The sequence below is a fragment of the Plectropomus leopardus genome, chromosome 4 (genome assembly GCF_026936395.1).
Source record: "Plectropomus leopardus strain MGB_pleo_1.0 chromosome 4, ASM2693639v1, whole genome shotgun sequence".
Taxonomy (NCBI): domain Eukaryota; kingdom Metazoa; phylum Chordata; class Actinopteri; order Perciformes; family Serranidae; genus Plectropomus; species Plectropomus leopardus.
The window spans coordinates 5,407,269-5,432,447 of NC_142179.1; the positions used below are offsets into that span (position 1 = coordinate 5,407,269).

Here is a 25,179-nt window from a genome sequence, read left to right on the forward strand (position 1 = left end):
AAGACGCCAAATATGTTTATGTCAACATTTTTAATGTAAGCAATGCAGAGCATCAGAACCACTGTTGGTATTTTAAAAAAAAGCCTGAAATTTTAAGAAAGGAGTTGAGATATTTTAAGTCTTCAGAATTGAAAAATGTCCACAAATATTCTAATAGTGGTCAAGTAGGAACAGTGGAAATTGAAGATGTAATATTATTGTATATTATTACATTATTGCATATATTATTGTGACCCAGTGATTAATGAATGTGTACTGTGGCCTCTTTCTCGTCATCTTTTATCATTTTGTGCTGTTTTACATACTGCACATGAGTGCACATGTATGGGTATAGATGTTGGAGTTGACTGTAATGTGTCATTTTACTTTATTTGTTACAAAACACAATAAAAACAGTTAAAGAAATGTTTTAATATGCAGTAAACAGGTGAGACAAGTCTGTCAGGTTTCATGACTTTATCTGAACATCTCCTTTTCTTTTTTTCAGCGTTATTCTCATAGCTTTACAACTTTTTGCTTAAAGTATAATGATTGTACTCAAACGTTCCTCAGTATTGGTTGTAAAAAAATATATTTTCTGACGTGTTGTGTTTTGTCTCCATACAGAGATAATGACTTTGACTACCTGGAGTTCCGCCTGTGGATCGGCCTGTGGTCGGCGTTCTTTTGCCTGGTGCTCGTGGCCACTGACGCCAGCTTCTTGGTTCAGTACTTCACCCGGTTTACCGAGGAGGGCTTCTCCTGTCTCATCAGCTTCATCTTCATCTACGATGCCTTCAAGAAGATGCTCAAACTAGCTCATCACTATCCCATCAACTCAGAATTCAGGATGGACTACGTCACACAATATGACTGCCTCTGTATGGCCCCCACTGTTCTAGGTGAGCTGATGTTTAACTTTCTGGCGTTTAGTTAAACCAGGGTTCCCATGGTCATGAAAAACCTGGAAAGGTCATGGAATTCTACAGCAGTCTTATTTTTCAGGCCTGGAAAAGTAACAGAATTAGTAAAATCATTGAAAGTTTAGGAAAAATCATGGAATTTTGGTGTGAAATCAACTTTGTCAGTAATCTTTCCTGGATAACCGACCTCATAATCTAGGCCAAACAAAAAGGCAGATTTGTTTTCTGTAGCCATTGAAGTAGCTGTGCTTCACGTGGGCATGTGTTGCTGCGTGATGTACGTTTCTTCATTTTCTCTCCATATTACGTCTCTCCCTCCATCTATGCCAGCTAGCTGAAATTATGTGTGAAATGAGTTTGCGCCTTGTATGTTTGAATAACATAGGGCAAGTGGGGCAAGAAAAATAATGTTGTGACAGTCTGACTTAACATACAGAGTCATTAATTACAAAGTTTCCATACCTATGCACTAATACAACTTTTCAACTGTACTGCATTTTCAAGATAGAGCAACTGACACAGGCAGCCTAGGGCTTTCAATTTTCACTTCGAGCATCAATGCACACTTTGATTTTATTTAACTTGAAAGTAGTGCATGGTAGCATAAATATAAGGAGCATCACTTTTTCTCCCAAACAAATTAACTAATGAGCCAGCCGAAACTGTTGGATGTCACTCCCCACTCTGGGAGCTCTGCTGGTTTATTCCCACGCATTGACTAAAATATTATAATCAACATGAGGTGTCGAGCACCACACAGTTCTGTTCCTGTTATAAGTTTGAAATGGTCATGGAGATTTTTATTATTAGACCTGGAATAGTCATGGAAAAGTTTTAAAATTTTGTATATGAGAATGAGTGGGAACCCTGTCGAACGTTGGTATCTAGACAATAAATTAGCAAAGTTTGTTTTTACTGTTGCAGGTTTTGGGAGCATCTTGTAAACCAACATGATATGAGTTGAGAGAGAAACATTTAATTTGAGTTAATGGGAGGTTTGCCAATTAGTTTGCAATGGTGTCATTATTTGCATTATAACATTGGCACTGAAGATATGAGGAAGCGTAATTATACGCACATCATGTAACTGCAAAGCTAACAAAAAACTACATGAAAAAACGCCTGCACACTTAATCTCTCACAGAGGATTAGCAGTTTTTTCATGGAGCGTTTGGTTTTAGGAGTAATTACAGCTTTATGGGCTGCTGAGTTGTAGTTTTTGTCTTGTCTTGGCATGACTGACCAGATATTTCCATGGTGTGATAGTTACAAAGAATTTTTTTCATGTGTGACCATAGAAAAAGTGAACAAGTGCTGTTGATACGGCTTGAATAAGACACAGCATGCTTCTTTTTATTTTGGAGGGGAGATGAAGAGGGGGCAGCCCTGAATTACTGGTAATCCCCTACTGTTTTCATAAATATCTCTCTGACACAGACACACACACAGACATACACACACGATTGTACTTCTATTCTGGCAACGAGAGTCATTGACATAATGCATTCCCCAGCTCTTTACTGTTTTCATATTTGCTGAAAGTTTTGAAAACCTTGTAACTAAAATCGGTTTACCAAGTCATGGTCTATTCAGACATAGCGTAACTTTGCAAGATCTCACTTTGCATCTTTTCCCTGAGATGCCTAAGAAAACTCTGAGAATATAAATAGGAGTAAGAGAATAGGTAACTAGGTAGCACTGATCAAATATAAATCAATCTTTTGTTACAGCATTGCTGATTTCTCACCATAAATGTTTTCAGAAACATTTTTTGTGCACTGTTTAGCTGTAAAATGAGAGTTTGTCCCCCGAATGCCATGCACCACCGGCCGGAGCAGACTTTCTCATTTTACATTACTGCCATCAGGGTGAGCCGTTGCCATGTAGAGGGGGTCTGTAACAGTTTTTTGGTGGGGGGAGCTTGTCAAGTGGCATTGTTATGGATGCCAGGATCCAAGGTTTCCCAGCAACAGTGCATTGTAGTGAAATTATTGATGTTATTCACGTCATCTGTCAGCGGTTTTAATGTTTTGGCTGATAGATGAATATGCTAAGTGGGAATGCATGTTACATTTAACACATGAAGATATAGACATTACAGCCAGATGGGGCTCTTGTAGCATGGGTTAAGACAAAGTCTTGTTGATTTGGAGACTTATTCCTTGTTATGCATGAAAAATGAAAGTGCCAGGGTAACCAGTTGCTCACCTGATAGAGCGAGCGCCCCATGTACAAAGCCTATGTTCTTGCTGCATGTCACCCCCCCCAAATTCTCAAAAGTTGTCAAATCCAATTAAAAAAAAGCCCAAAAAATAGTCTTTAAAAGAAAAAGAGAAAAATGAAAATGTGTTAAAAACTGAGGTTTTCATTTGTTGTGTTTTTGCAGAGAACAGTACAGACATCATTGGCGATCCTTTAGATGGGACTTCGTTGTGGTTCTGGAACAACACTGATCTGGTAAGTGTTTCCTGTTTTTATTGCTGGAAAAAAGGATTAACCTTGTTTAAATCATCTTTCACTTTTTTCTTTTAATATTTGTACCGACTGCAAAAACATTTTTACTATCCCCTTTTACACAGAAATTGTGCCATAGGGCTGCTACGAAGTCTCTTCTTTATGCCTCCTTTAACGTATGCACAGAATTAAATAGTGGCAGCATCATGCTGCTCCGGTGTGTAATTTTAGGCAGCATACCGGCATCATGGAATTAAGAGGCATGACGTTCAACACAACAGCACCTGCCTCTAGCATGACATAAAACATAAATGTCTGCTGTGCCTCTAAACAATAACACTGGCATTAACAATAACCATCATTTACTGTTTCTGTTATAATAATAATACTTGTGCTTTACTTACATACAGTACTTAGTCACCTTCTACCACTGCATGCTGTCTCAACTGTAGCTCGACTATACTGTAGTGTACTGTTTATATTTCACCGATTTACTCCCAGCATTGTTTCAAACTAAAAGACTTTGCTGTGAATTCTTTGACAATCTCGAGGGCGTCTTGGAATTGGGTCAGAAATCACATACCAACCAGCTGGCAAGATGAAGAGAAAATTGAAGAAGACAGTTCAACAATGTCACAATGAAAATAGAACAGTCTGATAAGCACTTTGTTTCCAATTTGAGGTTTTTGTGACCCTAAGTTGGCTTGTCTTTATCTCTGTTTACTCCAAAACACTGAAAGTCTGAGAGGGTTATCAGTCAGCTCTTCTCAGCCTCAGACTCCGTCGCAGCTTTGGCGGGACGCTCATTTGAATTTATAATCATTTCTTTATGAGCTTTTTGTTTTTTATTTGAACACACATACAACTGTGATGATGAAAAAGGAATGTGTCAGAAAATGTCAAGAAGCCACAGGTTTATACTATGGATCTCTCCTGTATTTTAATTTAAAAAATATATATATATTTTTAGTTCACATTATTATTATTATAATTTTTTGCAAGATAAGATACAAAACAAAAAAACAACAACAACATGAGGACAGTGAATACAAAACTGAATATAGGCCAGAAGATGACAAAATTGTGCGAGAAAAATTAAAATAATTAAAATCAAGATTAATATAATTGTTTCTGCAGCAAATAAACTTTATGAAGATTGGAGGGGTTTGTATTTGCCCAAACAATATTCCCATAAATCACATATGTTAAATCATGGAATAATGTAAAGATGTTGAAACTTCACAATTTTATGATTAAAAAGCTAATCATGATGCTCTTTGTTTTTTCCTGTGCAGCCAATGAACGCCACGTGGTCGTCCCTCACAAAGACGGAGTGCTTAAAGTACAAAGGAGAGCTTGTGGGGAAGTCCTGCGACTTTGTCCCCGACATCACCCTCATGTCCTTCATCCTGTTCTTTGGGACTTACACCTGCTCCATGGGTCTGAAGAAGTTCAAGACCAGCCCGTTCTTCCCCACCACTGTGAGTCACTGTCAGCCACACTGAGATAACTCAAACCAACAGCTCATCTGTCCAGGAAATGAATCAGTATCCAAATGTTTGAACAGCAGGATACAGAGAGCCACTTTGTCAGGTGTTTGTGTTAACTTTCACCCAGGTGAGGAAACTCATCAGTGACTTTGCCATCATCCTGGCCATCCTTATCTTCTGCGGAGTCGACATGCTCGTAGGAGTCGATACTCCCAAACTCATCGTGCCAAGTGAATTTAAGGTGAGTCCTTCCCTGCTTCCTAACTGCTCATAGATACCGTCAGTCTATTCATATTTAGCAAGTGTTATGAGGGAGGAGCCGTCGAGGGGGAAAAAACAGCTTTTCAGTTTGGGAAATCCTGGTTTTTAAACTCAAATAAGACACACTATTACATTTATTATAGAAATTGTTATTCAAAGCTATGATGTGTGATGTCTTAGACTAGCATCGAGTGTCAGTGAACTCCATGCACGTTTTGAGACAGTATAGTAGCGCTAACGTTACTCAACGCCGTTAAGCCGATGTTTGGGTGATGTGCTATAATGTTATCGCGCAGGGATTTATAACTGCAAGAACTACAGGTCTTTGGACTTTTTTACTAATGACTAAACAATCTAACACTGTTTGAATTAAGCATTAGATCATTTTTGTTAAATCAGAAACAGCCCCAAAATCACCATCGCCAAACCCACCAGACTCTGCCTTTTTAAAGTGACGTTTTGTGGGTGTCAAAGCTGCTCATTTCAAGTGCATTTTTATTTGGGGTATTGCTTCATGAAACATGATAAGATGACAGTAGACTCTGGTCAGAGGGTTTAATATAAAACTACATACTATGTGACAAAAAATAAATAAATATTTGCTTTGATTGTTTACATTTTTCAAGCAAATTTCAAGTCACTGTTGTAAATATCTGAAATATATCTCTCTGCATAGATATGTACATACAATTAGAAAAATTCACCAACTTTAAGTTGTAGAGTGACATTTTACAACAATACAGACAAAAAAAGAAATGACAAAGTATAAAAAGAAACAATCAACTGAAACAAAATTTAAAATTTAAAAAAAGGGGGGAAAAAAAACATGACATATCAGACGTGCAGTACCACATTACAATAAACACAACCAGATAGCTCACTATAAGGGAATTATAATAATCTTTGTGACATACGGGAATCCATAAATTTCTTGAAGGCTGAATCTTTTCCAGGTATATAAATGTGGGATATTTAATACCCAGCGGGTATGAGTAGGAAAGTGACTGTTTTCAAGGGAAGAAAGCTACAACAGCCCCATAAGTGGTAGACGGGATAGCAGTTAAATTAATGGCTTTCCCATCCATGTCAAAATAACCTTGAGCAACACACTAAACTCCAAAAGTGCTTTGTGAAGGGAGGAATTTTAAGTTGCTTTGGACAAAAACATCTGCCAAATGAATGAAATGTAAATCAATCTGATGGGGTTGGAAGATAATCTGCAGAAATGCAAAGTGATAGTTTTGGTTTATGAGCTGACAAAAACAGTTAGACATAATTTCTATCCTCCTGAGTACCGCCGCCTCTTGAGTTGACTTACATGTTGAAGCTTCTGTCTTCCTCCCTCACAGCCAACAAGTCCTAACCGAGGCTGGTTTGTGCCCCCGTTCGGAGGAAACCCCTGGTGGGTTTACCTGGCGTCGGCTCTCCCGGCCCTGCTGGTCACCATACTGGTCTTCATGGACCAACAGATTACTGCTGTGATCGTCAACAGGAAGGAGCACAAGCTGAAGGTAAAGATGAAACTTACTGACAAAAAATGCCTTCATAGCCAGATGGTAATTTGTGAAATGAGAAATGTCATTACAGTTTCAGTGATTATGAGGTTGATGTGTTGTGTGTGAGCGTGGCAGCGGAGTCATTTCTGCAGAGTTTTGGTTCTACAGATGGGAGGATTTGTATTACGACTGTAAGCTGTTCTCAGAACTGGACCAAAATTTAGTGTAGCATATAATTTTGCAGCACAACTTTTATAATAAATTTACATTGTATTATTCAATGTGTGAACAATTTTCAGCTTTTCATAGTCAAATTCAATTTAAATTAGAAATCCAACCACCAAAATAAAAGTTTTCAATACAGCTGAAGTCCTTTTTACTGTCTAACTTGATTTATGTGAAGTGAGGATTTTCATGAGTTTCCCACAACATACTGCAGTTTGCACAGGACACTGGCTGCCTTCACACTGTAGTTAAATATTGTTGTCATTCTTCTCGTGGGAGTGAGAGATGTTTCATGGCAGTGACTGAGAACAGTTTGGTTCAAAAAGCAACAACTTACAATCATCATCATCACCAAACCATTGTTTTTTCAGGGAAAACTGACTGAGCATCAAGCACTTTTAAAGCAATGCCCTGAAATCACGTTCAGTGTGCTAGAAGGATAACTGATATGTGAGAGCAATCACAATAATACTAGAAGCAATGTGTGTCAAGAATTGTATACACATTAATATAATTTTATATATAGTTAGATAACAAACAGATCTGCCATTGGTGAGGGATACGTAACAACAACAGCAAAAAAACAATAAAATGTAGAAAATAAAACAATAAAAACTCATGTCTGATTTAACCAAAGCAGGAGCACTGCACAACGACCATATCATCCAGCGCACAATTCAAATGATCTACCAGCACATACTTGTATTTATCTGGTGCAAAAAAACCACTTATTTACAAACTCTGTACTGATCTAAAAACTTTCAAGACATATGAATATCTGTGAGCGTATGTGATGAGAAATGGATTTGATTTTCAAAAGAGAACTGAGGTTGAAGGGTAACTTTCTGAGCAGGCAGTGCCTTTCCCTTCAGTGAGAGAAGACCGCACCACGTTCTGATACAGCTCACAGTGGTCAGAGTCGACTTGCCCCTTTAAAGAATGGGATTCTCTAAAAACTTGGTATTTCAGCTGTGGTTTTGCAAGATGTGGCAGTGAACACTTCGCTGAGCTCCGTGACAGTGTCAGCCTGTGCTCTGGCACGTAGTGTACGTCAGTACTTTATGTGATAACCTGCATGCACCTTTGCAAGAGCGCAGAACAAAATACTGTATTATTATGGTTCGATGAAAATGAGACGTTGGACTGAATCACAAAGTTTCGGCTAGTTTTATTCCTAAAGCTTGGAAAATGAGGCAAATTAGACTGAATAATACACAAGCATGTAGGCATACAGAATATACTACTCTTTTTCCCATCATTTGTGCATGTTGTCTCACACGTATATGGAAATGGATAGTCTGCTTTGTAAGCTTGTTTGGGATCTGTTGATGGTAAATAAATGAACTTTAAGTTAGATTGGCTTGAGTGAAGTTTCCAAACAGCATTTGCTTACAGAATATTGTCTCTGGCTGGTAAAATTACGTCCAATCCCTCTCTCACTTTATTTGAAGAATAACAATAAAATAAGTCCCACAGCTTCGACAGAGCAGGTTGAGGAATTTTGCTCTTCGGTCGGTTAAATCAGAGTATGGCCTCTAAGTATTCTCAGTGTAGCTGAGTCAGATGCTGCATGTAAGAGGTGATGCGTAATATGTTGCACTGCATCCACTTTTCCTGACATCTGTTCTGATTTGTAGCATTTGTTTTTGCATTGTAAATTTCAGAATTATTTCTGACAAAGTGATAAATAATCCTGTTTAATCTAAATCTAGATACAGTTCAACTAAATGTCAATATTTTTAAGCACTGATTAGTTGTACGTATTTTCCAGTGTAACATTATGATGGTCAGTTCGAGAATTTATCATCAGTCGGGTAAAAGTCAAGTCATCTTTGTAAATTGATGATTACCAAAAAATAAATGAATGAAAATCATTTCTGTTTAAAGTTAGTTAGATGTTTGGTCTTTTGTAGGCAAATATTAGGTTAACAAACAACTTTTTAGGTTACAGTAAAGCATCCAATTAGTGACGAGATGACCCCTTGCGAGCAGATGAGAATATGCATCATGCGCATTAGGCACCGTCCCCGGGTGAAACCCCAGTTGTTTAGGGAGATAACTGGCAAATCATTTCAGAGGACTTTGTAGCAGAGCCAAAGAGCTTTTCTGCTCCAAATTATTCAACACATTATGATCAAACCATATAAGCGCTGTTGGCTTAGTTTGAGGTTTGTCTGTCTGCAGCAGTGCTCTGTTTATTCCTGAGCATGTACATACTGTGCATGACCTTTGACCGTGTGTTTGTTGTCTGTACCAGAAAGGGGCAGGTTACCATCTGGATCTTTTCTGGGTGGCCGTTCTGCTCATCGTTTGCTCCTTCATGGGTCTGCCGTGGTACGTGGCCGCCACCGTCATCTCCATCGCTCACATCGACAGTCTAAAGATGGAAACGGAAACGTCGGCTCCTGGAGAGCAGCCGAAGTTCCTGGGTGTGAGGTAAGACTGCTGCAACGTGTTAAAGTACTTCATAGAAGGCCTCTAATAATAGACAAACAATGTCTTGAATTTTTCACTTGAATCATTTTAAAATACACACAACAATAGACTTTATAAAAATTAAAGTGATGACAGGTATGATTTTTAGGAAAAAAATGCAAAACCAGCTACATCCAGACAATCAGAAACTAGGTGCTGGACAAGAGATCATACAGGAATAAAAAAAGATCAAAGTCTGCACACTGGACTATGCTCCCTCGCTGGTAATTTAAATAAATATTCACAGGATCATAGTCTAGTGTGTGGAGAATACCAAATCCTTGTTGGTATTATTACAGCATTACAGATGATGAAATAGAAGAGATGAGGAATTCTGACTCAGAGTAAATTAAAGTTACTCTGTTGCTGTAGCGCCATCTGTAGGTGACTCATTTTACAGAATCACTTGCAGAAGTTACTGCACCTGTCAGCAAAGTTTTACACTTTAATAGAAAATAGAATAGCATATTAAAATACAACTGGACAACTTTAGAGACACATATTTAAAGGATTGCTTCACCCACAAAATGAACATTTGTATATTTATTACTCACTGTGTGTAACCTTGAATTTGGGAAGAAAGAGTTCTCATATGCTTCCACTGTGAAGAGAATCCAAAAACTTTGTCATAAATTGAAGTTAACTGTGTCTGTTTAATAACTCTCACACAACTCATGGAGTATAATCCAAGTCACATTAATCCAGTCGTATGCTCAGTGCTTAAAAAAACACATGCATTTTTATTAAAATGTTACGATTAGAAACACGTCAGTGCTGTCTGACGCATGTTGGAGTAGTGTGTGTCTGGGCACCTGCGTGCGTTTCACCACAGAGGCATACAAGAGTTTTTTGTGAATTCAGTGCAACACAGGTTGACTCATTTTGGAGGTGAAATATTCTCTATAAAGTTGTCAGAGGACTATTTTGCAAATGTAAATGGTGCTGTGTGTTTTGTCAGAAATGTATGTGGTATATACTCAGAGATTACTGAATTACTCCAGAAAAAAGGCTTTAGTTTTTACAGACAACGCAGTTCAGCCAAAACACAAAATACTCCATAATTGGTTTAAATTGTTGCACCAGATTTGACAAAAAAGTGTTTTTTTTAGATGTCCTACAAACTAACTAACAACACACAAATTAACAACACACTGGGCCAAAAATGAACTAAACTGTAATCAGATTATTTGGGTCATGAGTTAAGCTTCAAAAACATGTACACATTAGATTATAGTTGGATTGTTAATCCTGACTCCTAAAATGTTGTTTCTCTTTCTCTTATGTTTTAACACACTTCCATTAAATTAAATACTGTATTCATCTCCTGTATTCATTGTATTTTAGAGAAACACTCAGAAAATACCAAATCCTCTCTTCTTTTCATCCCCTTGAGTTTTTGAATTTCTCTCTGACACGCATTACTGAGCATCAAATCATTATTATGTATTTGTACATGTGCCAGGTTTTGTGTTCATTATTAGACGGTACAAACACTTTGAGATTTCCTTCCTGTTTTTATCGGAGTTTGTTTTTGTGTCTGCTTGGTAACTCCTCCAGAGCCTCCTGATGTGTCAGCTGTAAGCTGAACAAACAAACTCTTGTTACATCTACACCAACTTTGAACTTCACACAAATGTTTGGGTTTTTCTTTGTTTTGGCTAAACTAAAATGAGATTTGGTAAATTAATATACTCAAGTGACCAACACCACTCCTCAGGCTTTTCTTGGCTTTATTATTACAGAGGCACAAGTAAAGTTCAAATCATGAAATTTTAACAAACAGACATTTGATTTCTGTCCTCCCTCTTTTTTCACAGAGAGCAGAGGGTCACTGGTGTGTGTGTGTTCATCCTGACAGGACTGTCTGTTTTTATGTCTCCGATTTTAAAGGTAATTAATCTCAGATGTTTTCTTGTTTTTTGTTTTTTTTTCTGCATAAGTTTTATCTTGTCAAGATGACTGAGCTACCGTTGTTGTTGGAAACAAACACCAAAACATTTTAAATGTCATCAGACTGTGCTAAAGCTAATTTAAAGGTTTAATCCAAGACTAACTTTAAATGCTTTAAGTATTAGAATGCAAACTGTCGGGATGTTTTAAGACTTTAATAGGAGAAACTGCATGTAAACACAGTTTATTCATGCACTGATCAATTTTGAGATTTTTGGCTGTTTTGCTTCCATACCATGTCTTCTTTCAAACTAGTCAGGGTTGTCCACACATTCATTAATTTGTCCTGATATATATGTATATCCCTCAGTTGCACCACACTCTTGAAGCCCAGAGCGTACTTTTGCTGCTGCCACACACAGTTTAACCTGCAGAGTTTCCCCTTAATCAACATCCATCAATAAAAGCACTTCTCAAATTTGGACATACTTCAAAATGAATTAACTGTAGTGACACCGGTGTACTATATAACAGAGTAATAATAGTGTTTTGATTGGCCAGAAGGCACAAAATCAAATTCAAAAAGCTGATTAGCTTCCTCATACTGTCACTATTAGGTGTATTTTTTGGATGCTCCGTTACGAACTGTCAAAAAAAAGAAAAAAAAAACATAAACAAGCTGTTATTCTGTATCAGTCAGTCCACAAACCTCTGAATCACACTAAAGTCCATGTGTGAACAGCTCCGAGGAGAACAACATCTGAGTATAAATATACTTCCAGTGAAACAGTGTAAATTTTGGATTATCGCAGACTCATTAACCTCCATCTCCAGCTGCTGAAAGACACATTTGATCCATTGTGTTTGGTGCTGAGGTGAAATGCAAAAGAAAATGTTAACTGTACATCTGCAGAAACTGACAACATATGTTCTATAAACGTTTTAACATCATTCATGTTTCGAAGTTATAAAGGTGATACTAAGAGCTTCTAAATAAATATTCTTGGAGCAGCTTGTTGTTGAAAACTGAGCTGGCTGATTTGCGTTTTCTTGTTCACATTAACATTAAAATATTCTGCTTTTCCTCTTTGTTTTACCCAGTTTATCCCCATGCCTGTGCTGTATGGAGTCTTCCTGTACATGGGGGTCGCCTCTCTCAATGGAGTGCAGGTAAATGTCACTTTTTTTTGTTATTGTAAAATAAAATAAGTAGATGAGAGTGTAAAACAAACAAAACTTAATATGCTCTAACTGACACCTCATGTTACTATTTAAGCCTTCTTTCTAAAGAGGAACCTCTGAAAATCAAAGAAACAAGCCAGAGACCGGCTGTTACTCTGATATATTTATTCCTGCAGTGCACCTTGTCATGTGTACCTGTACTTGTATCTGTCTGCAGTTTATGGATCGTCTCAAGCTGCTTCTGATGCCAGCGAAGCATCAGCCCGACCTGGTTTACCTGCGACACGTCCCCCTCAGGAAAGTCCACCTCTTCACCTTCATCCAGGTCCTCTGCTTGGCTCTGCTCTGGATCCTCAAGTCCACTGTGGCTGCCATCATATTCCCCGTCATGGTAAGAGACATCTGTATTAGGATTCAACAAATATAAATTATTTCAAGACTTGTGAATTTGCTTTATATTTTGTGTTTATGTGTGTCTTTTAAGATCACAAGATTTTATGCCGTTAAAAGCGCCTCACTGATTATTCTATTCATTTATTTTGTGTTTGAATGATAATAGTGATGTCTGTGAAATGTACAGGATAATGAAAAAATGCCTGTCACAAGTTGGAACAATCAGAAGGTTTTGTGCTCACTGAGGATTTTTTAGGGACTTTGGGTTGCATCTAATTGCTTTCATGAGCAGTGGGAGTTTATTTAAAGATACTCTATAAAAAAAGATAATCAACTACAAGCTGCACCAATGGTACAAAATCGTTTACACAGCCAGTCTCCTTAATAGTGCGGCCTGCTCTCCTGATTATCTCCCCACGCCATTTGGAAATGTTGTAAATGTCATGGATGATTCAGAACAATACAACAATACATAAAGTACCAATATAATATTTTATTTTGCCTCTCCGACTTTAATATCTGATATCATAATCATAATAGTAGTTTTACTGTAGAAAAAAAAAGTTTTATTTCATTTAAACTTTTGATTCATAGTTTAATATGTAAGTTTATTCAAATTTCTGTTTATCTGGTTGGAAAGTGACATTAACTCAGCAGCACTACATTGAAACAGACCGACAGAGTTTAGCACCACAGAGCGAAGAGATTCTGTGTTGCCAGGTTTTACAAGAGCGGGCTGCTGAGTCAGAGACACGTCTCTAACGGTCTCCTGAAAAATGCCATTTTAGTGTCTGTATTTACTTGTACTCATGTTCACTTTTCCCATTGGAATGAATAAACTCGCTGCTAATAGGCGGGGCAGTAGCCAAACCCACGTGACACAGATACAGGAAATTAATCTAAAGTGGTTTATTCATTTTACATGTGGATTCAGTTGTTAAAATGTGACTTTGGTGTTGAATTTTGGGCATGATCACAGGTGCATATCTGTTTAATTGAGGCTGAAAAAGCTCCAAAAATGTTTGGACTTCGTGCTTTTATTCATTTCCAAATTCTGTATTTTGTGTAGTCTGCAACTACAACAATAGATTATTAATTAACTTGTCTTTTAAAGGACGAGGGTAAAAATGGAGCGATCAGAGATAAAAGCAGCTCATTGGATCCAGTCAGCTGGATGTCATCAGACTGACTCATGGCCTCATTTTACATAATTATGATTCAAGGTCAATAATGCAGCGCCCAAGACTTTATTTTGCAGTTTGTGGTACTTGTTACTTTGTGTTGTAGTTATTGTTTTTATGCAGGAAGTGACAGTCAAAGAATAACTGACTTGGATTGAAAGATTACCAATATTATTTGTGATTATCAAGATTGATGCAATAAGATGTAACCTCATTTATTACATGCTATTTAAGCTACCTAAATATATACTATTATAAAAAATATTCATAATTACACAGTATTTTAAATTTTTGGCATTTTTAATATTTTTTTCTCTAAATTCAAGTGTGCATCATTAAAGGGCTTGAAACTACCAATAACCAGCTCTTGGTATTGGCTGTTGCACAATGGAAGATTTTAAATTATAAGGAATGCAGGAAATTGGATATTTTGCACATTAACTATATCGATATATTCACGTTATTCCTGCAAAATTTTTGTGATCAAGTCTCTTCTGTAGTGGAATTAACATTATATTATGCATGAACACACATGTAATTATGGCCCACCGGCAGATGGAGACGTAAAGTAAAAAGCTTTCCTGTGTATGTAATATTCATTCATTGTGCAAAATAAGAAAAATAATTCAACTTGTTCACTTCACAAATCGTTTTGTGATATTGGCAGAAATCATTGGCCGATTCCGATGTTTCATGTTAAAGCCAATATTGGCCGATACAGATGATGTACTTACATTATTGTGTGTCTCTAAAAAAAAATGTATTCATAAAGTTGTGCATCAAAGTATTTATTAATTCACTTTATACTCTAATATCAGCCCACTCATAAAAAGTGCATAAAGTTGCGTATTGATAGTGCTGATGATCTAATTATGATCGACACTTCACTCTGAGCCTCTCGTTTCTGCTTTTAGATCCTCGCTCTGGTGGCTGTCAGAAAAGCGATGGACTACATGATCTCCCAGCATGACCTCAGCTTCCTGGACGACGTCATCCCAGAGAAGGACAAGAAGAAGAAAGAGGACGAGAAGAAGAAAAAGAAAAAACGAGGCAGCATCGACAGCGACGCTGAAGACGTGAGTGTTTTGAATTTAACAGTCTCAGCGTGGTACACTTAAGTGCAACAAGTTAATAGATAACGTTTTTTTTCTTTTGAGTTTTTATAATCTTTTTTTACATGACAGCCCATTGACAAGTCTGTCAGCCTCACCAACAACCTGCAGCCCTCCCTCCCACTCTTCCTTTTCAGCAGCATGCACCATTTGAGTATTTATCTACTGGCCGTCCAGCTCTACAGGCGTCTGTTTACTTTTAAGAGATGTCTTTCCGTTGTTTTCAGTTGATGTTTCTTAGTTTCCCCAATCAGTCAGAATAAGAAGGTTTGAGATGTGCCACAGTCGTAAAAAAGATGCAGAAATCTTAGAGGGATATTATAGGTAAAAGGTGCAAGTGCCACCATCCTTTTCATTGATTACTCATGACTCCTGAGCAGGAACTGTAAACATCCTGCAGATTTTTGTTTGACAACTAGAAGTTAAATTTTACAGATTTTCAGTAGAAACTCTTTCAGTTTCTTGTACTTTTAAAGACTGTGTTACTATGACCTTTTCATGGCATACAATACTGTCTTTTGTTTATTTTTACTTTTTGAAAGGCAGACTATAGTGTAACTTTTTTAAGATACTTAAAAAATACTTTGACTTTTTATGACATACTATACTATGACTTTTTAACATTTTTTGATGATGCTTTGAGCCTTAACTGATGTTTTTTACTTACTGCACCATAGTGTGTTTTTTTTTTAAATATTTTTTGACATAGTATACTATTCTTTTGTGACAAATGATATTCATTTTTTCAAAATTATAACATACTGTACTATAACATTTTTACTTTTTTTATGATGGGCTATGATTTTTTTTCACATGCTATACTATCACTTTTTGTATGATGTACTATACTATTTTTTATATCATACTATACTACAACATTTTTATGATATACTATATCATGACCTTTTCTGCAATTTTTTACAAATAATAAGCTATGACTTTTATGAATTTTTTGACATACCATATAATGACTCTTTTATGGCATACTGTGCTGAGTTTTTTGACGTGTGTTTTTTTTTAAGACTTACTATACTGTGACCCTTTTTTTTTACTTACTATACTGTGATGGTTTTGTTGTTGGTGTTTATTTAATTTTTGACATATCATACTATGACTCTACTCTATACTATACTTTTTTTGAAATGTTATGACATACTAGGTTATGACATGTTTTAATTTTTTAATTTTCATTACAACTATGTTATACAGTCTAGTTGAGATGACTCCTCTCACAAGCTGACCCCTACTGAAGCTGGACATCAAAGAGTTAAAGTATTATCAGATTTAAGTATGGATGCTCCTGAAAGAAGCTCTTGCCCTTTGATTCTTGCAGACAGGCAGAAAGGTTTATCCAATAACTGATTTTCCAGCAGCACCAGAAATTTGTCAGTGGCATGTTGCATTGTGTCTTTCAGCACTGGGAAACAGGAAAGTCTAAAATGGTCCCAGAGATTTGAGATGCTTCACCAGCAGCTGTTTTGTAACCAGCAGCATGAGGGAATGTGTGTGCTGATGTAAATTCACCGACATCCAGAGGTCCCATCTCAGGATGTGTGTTTCCTCTCTCCAACAGTCTGACTATCCTTACAATGAGAAAGTTCCCAGCATTAAAATCCCCATGGACATGATGGAGCAGGAGCCTTTCTTAGGTGATAAGGCCTCTGACAGTGAGTAGACGCAAACCGCCTGCAGCACCGGAGGAAAGCACCTCTTCCTCTGGATCCTGACTGACTTTTTTTTCTGCTCTGCTTCCTCATTCAGTGTCTCTGAAGACTTCCTCTGTTACTAAGAGTTGATGTGGCCTATTTGTCTTCAACTCACTGCATGACTTTAACCTTTTCCCTGCCTGTCTCTTTCTTTATCCTTCACTTCGGTCCAAAACAGCATGAAATTAACTCACTTTGTTGTCCTTCTTAACTTTTTTTCTTGAATTGTCTTTTAATTCTTGCTTGCTTGACCTAACCTTTTTTTCTTCAGTTTAAAATTTCACGCTACCTGCTTTAAAATATTCATTGTTCATTTCATTAATTTTATTGTAGACATTAAAAACAAATACAGCTTTACCTAAAAGGGCCCGCATCACTGACAGTTAGCACACTTACATCTAACTTTTACCATTAAATATGTAATTATGTTGGCTAAATAACTTAACTTTTAAAATAAACACAACATTAATCCCCTGGCTTCTAATCTACCTAATTAATGCACAATTAAGTGAAAACATTAAATTATCACCCAGAAACTACAGAGAATGATCTACCACCAGTAAGTAATAATGACAATAATATCCTCAGATAAAGTTTTATTCATTTTTAACAGATTTAGTCTAAATACAGTTTCTATTTGTCTACAGCATGAGAAGCTGTATAAAAATAATCATGCCTTCTACTAACAACCAGTGTTGGGAGGTGTACTATGTATAATAATAATTATATGTGTGTGTGTGTGTGTGTGTGTGTGTGTGTGTGTGTGTACATTTTAGAAAACAAAAATAAATAAATAATATTTAAAAAAACAAACAGTAAAAAAGGAAGAATAAAAACTCAAAAAAACTTTTAAAACTTATTCCACCACAGATTACTGAATGTTACTGGCTGTACGTCTCCTCTGCCACTGTGGTGTGTCAGGTGCACTGCACACACTTTTTGTAAACAAACCGACATCCGACAAAAACTCGACTCAAAACGGCAGCGCTGCATCACTCGCAGTCGGAAATTTCCAATATAAAACAATTCTGTCAAACTGATACGTTTGATTAACTGAGTTAGGACTGTTGTGATAGAAGAAATAAAACCAAACTAATAAGACAATCCCTCTAAATAATCATTTTTTTAAAGACAGTAACTGAATACCACCAATTGTAATAGTAACTGAATATAGTTACTAAAACTTTGAACTAATTTAAATACATAATTTAGTTACTTGTGTTCAGTTACTCCCCAACACAACAGGTTTTCAGGTGTCAGCACTTCTTAATCATCATTTACTTATTTACTAAATAGATGTTGTAAAAAACTAAAGTTATTTTTTTTTCAAGTAGGTAATCCAATAAAGTCTGTTCATGAGTTTGCAGGTCGTCAGTCCATCCACACCCATTTAGCTGCAGATTTCTCAAACTGTCAGACCAAACATTATTTTGGGTAAATCCACATGCTAACGGCTATTTGTTTCCCTCCACAGGAGAGAAGTCCCCGTCATTCCTTGAACGACACACATCGTGCTGAGCAGCTTCGCTACTACCAGGCCAACTACCTGTCCAGGTGAGATGTGTGTGATGGGTGTGTTTAACTCACCTAACAGGCCACATAAACTGTGAAAGAGGAAACAAAACTAAATATAACTGGAACATATTTTCTTTTGAATTCATTCTTTGATGACTGTGGCATCAAAGGTCTCGAAAGGTCAGAAGGCGAGCGAGCTAGCTAACCTGTAATGATAGTCTGAACTTTAAAGGTCAGCTTGGATAATTACTTTACCTATGGCTCAACTGTATGTTTTCAGTGGGTAGCAGAGACAACATATTTTAGCTCAGACGTCCCTCTGGACCTCAAATGTAAAGTAAATTATTTTTTTGGCCACTTGGCCGCATAAACAAATTATGAATACGAAATTGGCATATCATCACCCTTTGAGCACCAGCAGTTATGGAGAAACATGATGCTTTGGAGTTGTGTTTGTGTCCACCTGATGAAGACGCAATAGATTTTAGATTTATTGCAGATTTAAATTTCATCGAGATTTCAGTGAGTGAACAGTAAGAATTAGTGATAATAATGTTTCAAAAGGAGCCCGATCTTTCAGACCTCATCACCGTCACTAGATCACGAGTGGTTGTTCGTGTTAAATGCACATGGTGCTTCACTGATATGAGCTTTAGAGGACACAATCAGTCTTGAAGAGGCAGAACAAGCCTTTTTCGTGCAAATATTGAGAGCGATGATTATGATGCTCAAGAAGAGATTATGTTTCTCCATCATGCCCTCAGCCTCTCATGATGACCAGGATCCACTGGTGTGGTCCTGTATTATCCCATCTGCTCTACAGTGCTGACGAAAGAGGATTAGTTTTTTGGGACAATGTGTGAAAACGCAGCTGTGATCACAGCACATCTGTGATGCCAACAAACAACACAAAAGATTTGTTTGTTTTTTAATAATTGGTCTTCAGCTGTTGACATCACGCTGACGGATTGGCTTTTGTTCAAATGGCCGGTGACTCAAAACATATTTCAGTGATGGTATTGCAGTTTATGAGGACATAGTTTTCTTTCATACAACTTCTTTGAGTCAGCCACTTCCCTAACATAAGTACTCAGCTTTAATTGGCTCCATGCTGTTGAAAGAATAAAAATAAAAATAAACTCTCAGCCAATCTCAACTCCTGGCAGGAATTGTAGATAAATTGAGAAAATGTCTGACTTGAATAATTTGTTTACAATTTATATAAATACTTTTATTAAAAAAAAGCTTTTTATTATATGCCTGTTCCCTACCTTCATTTGTCCAGCTTTGATGTCCTTGTTCTTAGCTGTTATGTCTCTTTCTGCGTAAGTACATTGAGAGCAATGAAAAACATATTTGTAGTGTGTCTTTATATTCTCGGCCGATAAAGCCGATTCTTACTTTGATGTTGCTTAAGAAACCTCAGACATAAGTCATAAATAGTCATACAATAACATGTCACGAAAAGAGTAATAGTATAGTACACTATGAAAAAGTCATGGTATAGTATGTCAAAAAAATCAACAAAAAAGTCATGGTATGGCATGTCATATGAAAAGTCATTGTATTGTATGGCATTAAATAATACACTGAAGTCATAAAAATGATGGTGTAGTATGTTTTGACAAATTTTGTAAATTGTCATAAAATAGCATATGATTAAAATGTAGGTAAAAGGTCACAGAGTATATAGTATGTCATAAAAAATCATAAAATAGTCAATATAGTATGTGATAAAAAAAAACCCAAAACAAACTAAAACATGTAAAAAAAAAATTATTAAAAAGTCAAAGTATAGTATGTCATAAAACTTCTACTATATTATGTTTCATCCAAACTTCATTAAAATTTCTTAGTGTATCATGTGATATAAATGTCAATTTGAGATATTTTATGGTATGTCTTAAAATTGAATAGTATCATACAGCATTGAAAGATTCATACTCTAGAATGGTATTTTTTTTTTAAAGTCACAGTAAAGACTGTCATAAAATAAGTCATAGTTAATTCTGTCAAAAAAGAGTCAGAATCTCAAAAAAATTAAGGATCTTTAGAATAATATGTTATCAAACAGGAATCATAAAAAGACTCAAAGCACATTATGTCACTGAAAAGTCATGTAAAAAATGTCATACAAGTTATAGTATAGTATGACATTAAAAAGTCATAGTATGTCATAAATATCAGAAAAACAAAGTATGTTGTAAAAAAATATTCAGAAGGAAGTCATTTTATAGTACATCATAAGAAAGTCATAGGATTGTGTGTAAAGTTAAAAAAATATATAGTATAGTAATATAGTATTTCAAAAACCTCATAGAATTACAGTATGATAGTATGTCACAAAAATCATGCCATAAAAGTCATAGTTTCAGAATAGTATGTCATAAAAAACTATAAAAGTATGTCAAAAAAATAAAAAAAGTATGTCTTTTTAAATCTTAAAAAAGTATGTCATAACAAGTCATAGGATAGTATGTTAAAAAAAAAAAACATAAAAAGGTAATGGTGTAGTATGTCATAAAAAGTCAAAGTATAGTATGTTAAAAGAAAATATAAAAAACTCAATGTAGTATGTCAAAACATTATTGTATAGTTTATCATTAATAAAGTCATACTATAATATGTCATAAAAAAGTCATAGTATAGTAAGTTAAAAAAAATCATGAAAATGTCAGAAATGACGACAGTTTGTCATCAGACAGTGTGTAAAAAAAGTGATAGTATAGCATGTCCTGTATGATCCGGGCCGAGTCTGTCATTGTCTGTTACACCGAACATGAATCTAATAGTGATGACATTACTCTGCCCCCCTCCGGCCTCGAAAACTAATCCTCTCCCCACTAAGACTGATGCCAGATTGCTTTGAGATCAGATGAAACCTCCATCTCTGGTTGCACTTCTGCTTTCAGAGACCAAAACTGATAGAAATGATTTATGTCTGTGTAACGCCTTAATATGAACATTTATCATCTGCATTTGCAGACAGACAGAAAAGGAACAGCCCCTCTCTGAAATGACCTCGCTTACACAAAGTATTTCTTTAATTTAACTCATTTAATGTCATTCGATTTATAGCACCCTATACCATGAGATTTTTTGGTCATTTTTGACCCCCTAACCCAAAATACTAAACAGTGACATTTTATGGCAATTTTTTTATGATGTAATATACTGTAACATTTTTCAGAAGATTTTTTTTAACGACCTACTGTATTAATACATTTATATAGAAGTTTTGACAAAATACTGTTATGACATTTTAGGGGGAATTTTTGTGCAACCTACTACAGTATTACAATTATTTTGTGTTTTTGACAACATAACTACTATGCGTTCTATGGCCATTTTTGATTTGCTACTGTGACTGCGCTATTTTGGGCAACATACTGGACTATGCCATTCATGTGACATTTTCCACGACATAGTATGTAATAGTAAACTATGTAGTCAAATACAATTTCTGGGATGATATACTAAAATAAGTAATCAGGTATTTAAATGAATGGATATCAAAACGCTCCGAGGGAGAGAAAGCGAGAAGAAGAGGAAGAAAAAAAAGAGAGAGGGGAAAAAAGACATAATATACTTTGACTTTTTTTGCTGTTTTGGATGACACACTATACTGCAGCTGTTTTTTGCTGTTTTATACATACTACATACTATACTAAGAGATTTTATGCTATTTTGGACAACATACTGTACTATGACTTTTTTATTATTTTGAGAGATATTCAAAAATATAGCATTTTTATGCCATTTTGGACATAATACTACAGAATGACTTTTTTATGCTGTTTCGGACGACATACTATTCTAAGAAATGTTATGCTATTTTGGATGACATATTATACTATGACTTTTTAAAAATATTTTGGACAATATAGCCATGACTTTTTATGCCATTTCAGACAATATACTTTAAAATGAGTTTTATTTTATTTTTATTTCAGATGACATATATTTTGGATGACATGCTATTCTATGACATTTTTTGGGCATCTTTAAGGACATACATTGCTATGACATTCCTGATATGCGTCCTAACAATATTTATGTTTGTGCTTCAGCCCCGAGATGACTCCACTGAAGTCTGTGCCTCAGATTAGAATAGACATGGACCCAGACGATGAAAATACTTTCTACTGGAGGAGCAGAGGATCTGAAACGTCTCTGTAGAGCACCAAACCCCTGACAGACGCCTCCTGCAGCACCTGCAAGATAACTTTTACTCTCCTTTATAAGACAATATTCTTTTGAACCCAAAATTCCCCTTCACTTTTGCAAGAGTTTGTTCTGAGTGTGTCGTACAGAGAAAAGGGGAACACGCCCAGGAAATTTGAGAGAACTCTACTTTTCTAATAATGAAGCCATTTAAAAAACATTTCTTTCCTCACAATTTCCTTTTGGTAGCTCCCTCACAGCTCCACAGTAAATGGATAATTGTAACTCATTACTACTCCTCCTCTATGCAACTTTTCCCACATATCAACAGTAAACGCTGCAGCTATCTCTGAGTGCGCATGAACCCCTCCCCCCCCGCTCTTTTTATATCAATATATATAAATATCATATTTCTGAATTTTTATATAAATCGGGATCATCAGAATACTCCATTAACATTTTCCTGTAGCAGGAAAATTATGTTTTTTTTGTTTGTTTTTTTTATAGCTCTACCTCTTGTTTTAGATTAAAAGCTTATTATGAACAAATGTAACATGTTGATTTTTGATGCAGCATGGGGTTTTGATATTTTCTCTCTGTCTTGTAGAGTTGAAACGATTCAAGAGATTTACTGTATTATAGCTCCTGAAGGAAATACGTGCAACTAGATTAAACTAATTAACATAAAATTAACAATGCACATTTGTATGTGCAGATGAGGTAAATATTTTTATTATCACTTTTTGATGCAGTTTTGATTGCTCCACCTTCCTAATTTTTCGGAATCTTTCTTTCAAGTTTTAGCTTCAAAGCTTTTGTTACTCTTTTAAATTAAATAATTTCTTTTTGTTTTTTAATGATTATTTTGTTTGCATGTTGGAAACTTTTTCTTATTTTTTTTTTGTTTGTGGGTAGAAAACAGCTCAGCAGTACATAATCATTCAAATTTCCTCAGCCAAACTTAAAGTCTAACTAGATATGTATATCATATAAATCGCTTGTGCTGCACAAACTCCTTTACCGAAGTGGCTTATAAGAGATTGTTCCAGACTTATTATGGTAACAATGTGACTAGGGATTATGAGAAGGGAATCAAACGTAAGCTCCATGCAGCAGGTTTATTTCTTGTTGTCACAGCTGCTGTTGGAATGATCTGATGTGAAAATGCGATCATGTTTTTTTTTGTTCATGTATGAAAGGATGGGTTTGGATTTTTTTCACAACTATTTGCTTAATGAGACAAAACAACTGCATTTGGTTCTCTAAAGGATACCTACTTGATTTGTCGCTGAAGCTTCATGAGCTTCGACTAAATCTAAAATACATTTTTGCTCAGGACTATAACATTAGTCCTCCTCTTTTTTTGTTTTTTTTTTTACTCAGTGTAGTCAGGTAAAAAAGACAATTTTTAAGAGTCAGTATGGAGAAGAGAAATGATTACGGCTAAAAAAAAGTAACTAAATTAAGACTTGTAAAAATCCAAACTTATCCTTCAAACAAAACATCCACATTTTTTTGTACTTGTCTGCTAAAATGAGTCAGAAGATGTTTAAAATAGTCAGTGTATTTCTTAAATAGTGGCCAGTGAGTCTACAGTCACATAAAGGAAAAAAAATCAACCTCGTCAGATCCAACAACTTGAATTTTATTGGCCAGTATTTCTAAAGCACTGTTCATCATAACAGTATCCCCACTTTATCTTTAAAGGACACACTGATGCACTTTCTCACATGGATGTTAAAGTCCTAGTGGAAGTCTTTCTGTCACCACTATAGATCTAAAATTAAACCGTGCGATGAAAGAGCCGCCGTCCTCCTCAGTAAATCACATACATAAAAGGCACGTCGGCTCAAACCAAAATGTAACAACTTTTTACCATCGCAGTTCATTGTGTTAAATTTGTTTTTGTCAGTTTGTTTCAGTTCATCAGCTGGAGTATCTGAGATCCACATCAGTGTTTGTAGCCATCAACAGCAACAAAGTGGGGGAAAGTGTGATTCAGTGTCTGGGACATATTGTATGAGGTGAGTTGTTAGTATAAATTATCGTACTGTGTGTCAGCATGTTCAACAAAAATCTACAACATCAAATGGAAAACTTGTTAATGATGTTAATTTTAGCAGACAGATTAAATGCTGATACATTGTTTTGATTAACATTTTGTGACTTTTTAGGAACAGGTGAAATGGTTTATTTTAGAATTTATATTTTTCAAATGAAATGTATATTGAAAATAAACAGAATTATCGAACAGTAATGCTGTGCTTCTAATCAGTCTGAGCGGAGACAAAACAGAAACAGCTGAGACCTGCATGAAATAGCGTGCCATAGCATAGCATGTTGCAAAAGCTGCCGAAAACACCATAATATGTCATGTACAAAATAATGACCAAAAATGTCAAAATATGACATGTCCAAAAAACAGCTGAAAACCACATAAAATAGCGTGCCGAGACACGTCACTGCATAGGATGTCGCAAAAACAGCCAAAAACACCATAATGCATGTTAATTTTTGTGGTTTAATGTGGTTTTCAGCTGTTTTCTGGACGTCATATTTTGACATATTTTGCATTTTTGGTCATTTTTTATATTATTGTGTTTGGCAGTTTTTGCAGCATCCTATGCTATGACGTGTCTCGGCATGCCATTTTATGTAGTTTACAGCTGTTTTTGGAAATGTCATATTTTTTCATTTTTAGCCATATTATAGTATTGCTTTTTGGGTCATTTT

The 25,179-nt window shown here is 35.8% G+C and overlaps 1 protein-coding gene across 11 annotated transcripts in view; it reads left to right on the plus strand.

The window, feature by feature from the left end:
• slc4a4a (solute carrier family 4 member 4a) overlaps positions 1-24,703 on the plus strand; it is a 72,578-nt gene extending 47,875 nt beyond the window's left edge. For 6 of the 11 annotated variants that reach the window (XM_088076373.1, XM_088076376.1, XM_088076377.1 and 3 more), the window contains 12 exons: positions 607-881; positions 3,289-3,359; positions 4,652-4,837; positions 4,974-5,087; positions 6,457-6,618; positions 9,086-9,264; positions 11,121-11,193; positions 12,295-12,363; positions 12,593-12,766; positions 14,864-15,025; positions 18,242-18,321; positions 22,353-24,703. In XM_088076373.1, coding sequence (XP_087932499.1) covers positions 607-881; positions 3,289-3,359; positions 4,652-4,837; positions 4,974-5,087; positions 6,457-6,618; positions 9,086-9,264; positions 11,121-11,193; positions 12,295-12,363; positions 12,593-12,766; positions 14,864-15,025; positions 18,242-18,321; positions 22,353-22,461 — 1,654 coding nt within the window. In that variant the 3' untranslated portion in view covers positions 22,462-24,703. Of the gene's footprint in view, positions 1-606; positions 882-3,288; positions 3,360-4,651; positions 4,838-4,973; positions 5,088-6,456; positions 6,619-9,085; positions 9,265-11,120; positions 11,194-12,294; positions 12,364-12,592; positions 12,767-14,863; positions 15,026-16,634; positions 16,729-16,822; positions 17,327-18,241; positions 18,322-22,352 lie in introns of those variants that run through there. The other 5 variants (XM_042487695.2, XM_042487697.2, XM_088076371.1 and 2 more) reach the window with 2 other exon arrangements.
• The last annotated feature ends 476 nt before the right edge of the window (positions 24,704-25,179 follow it).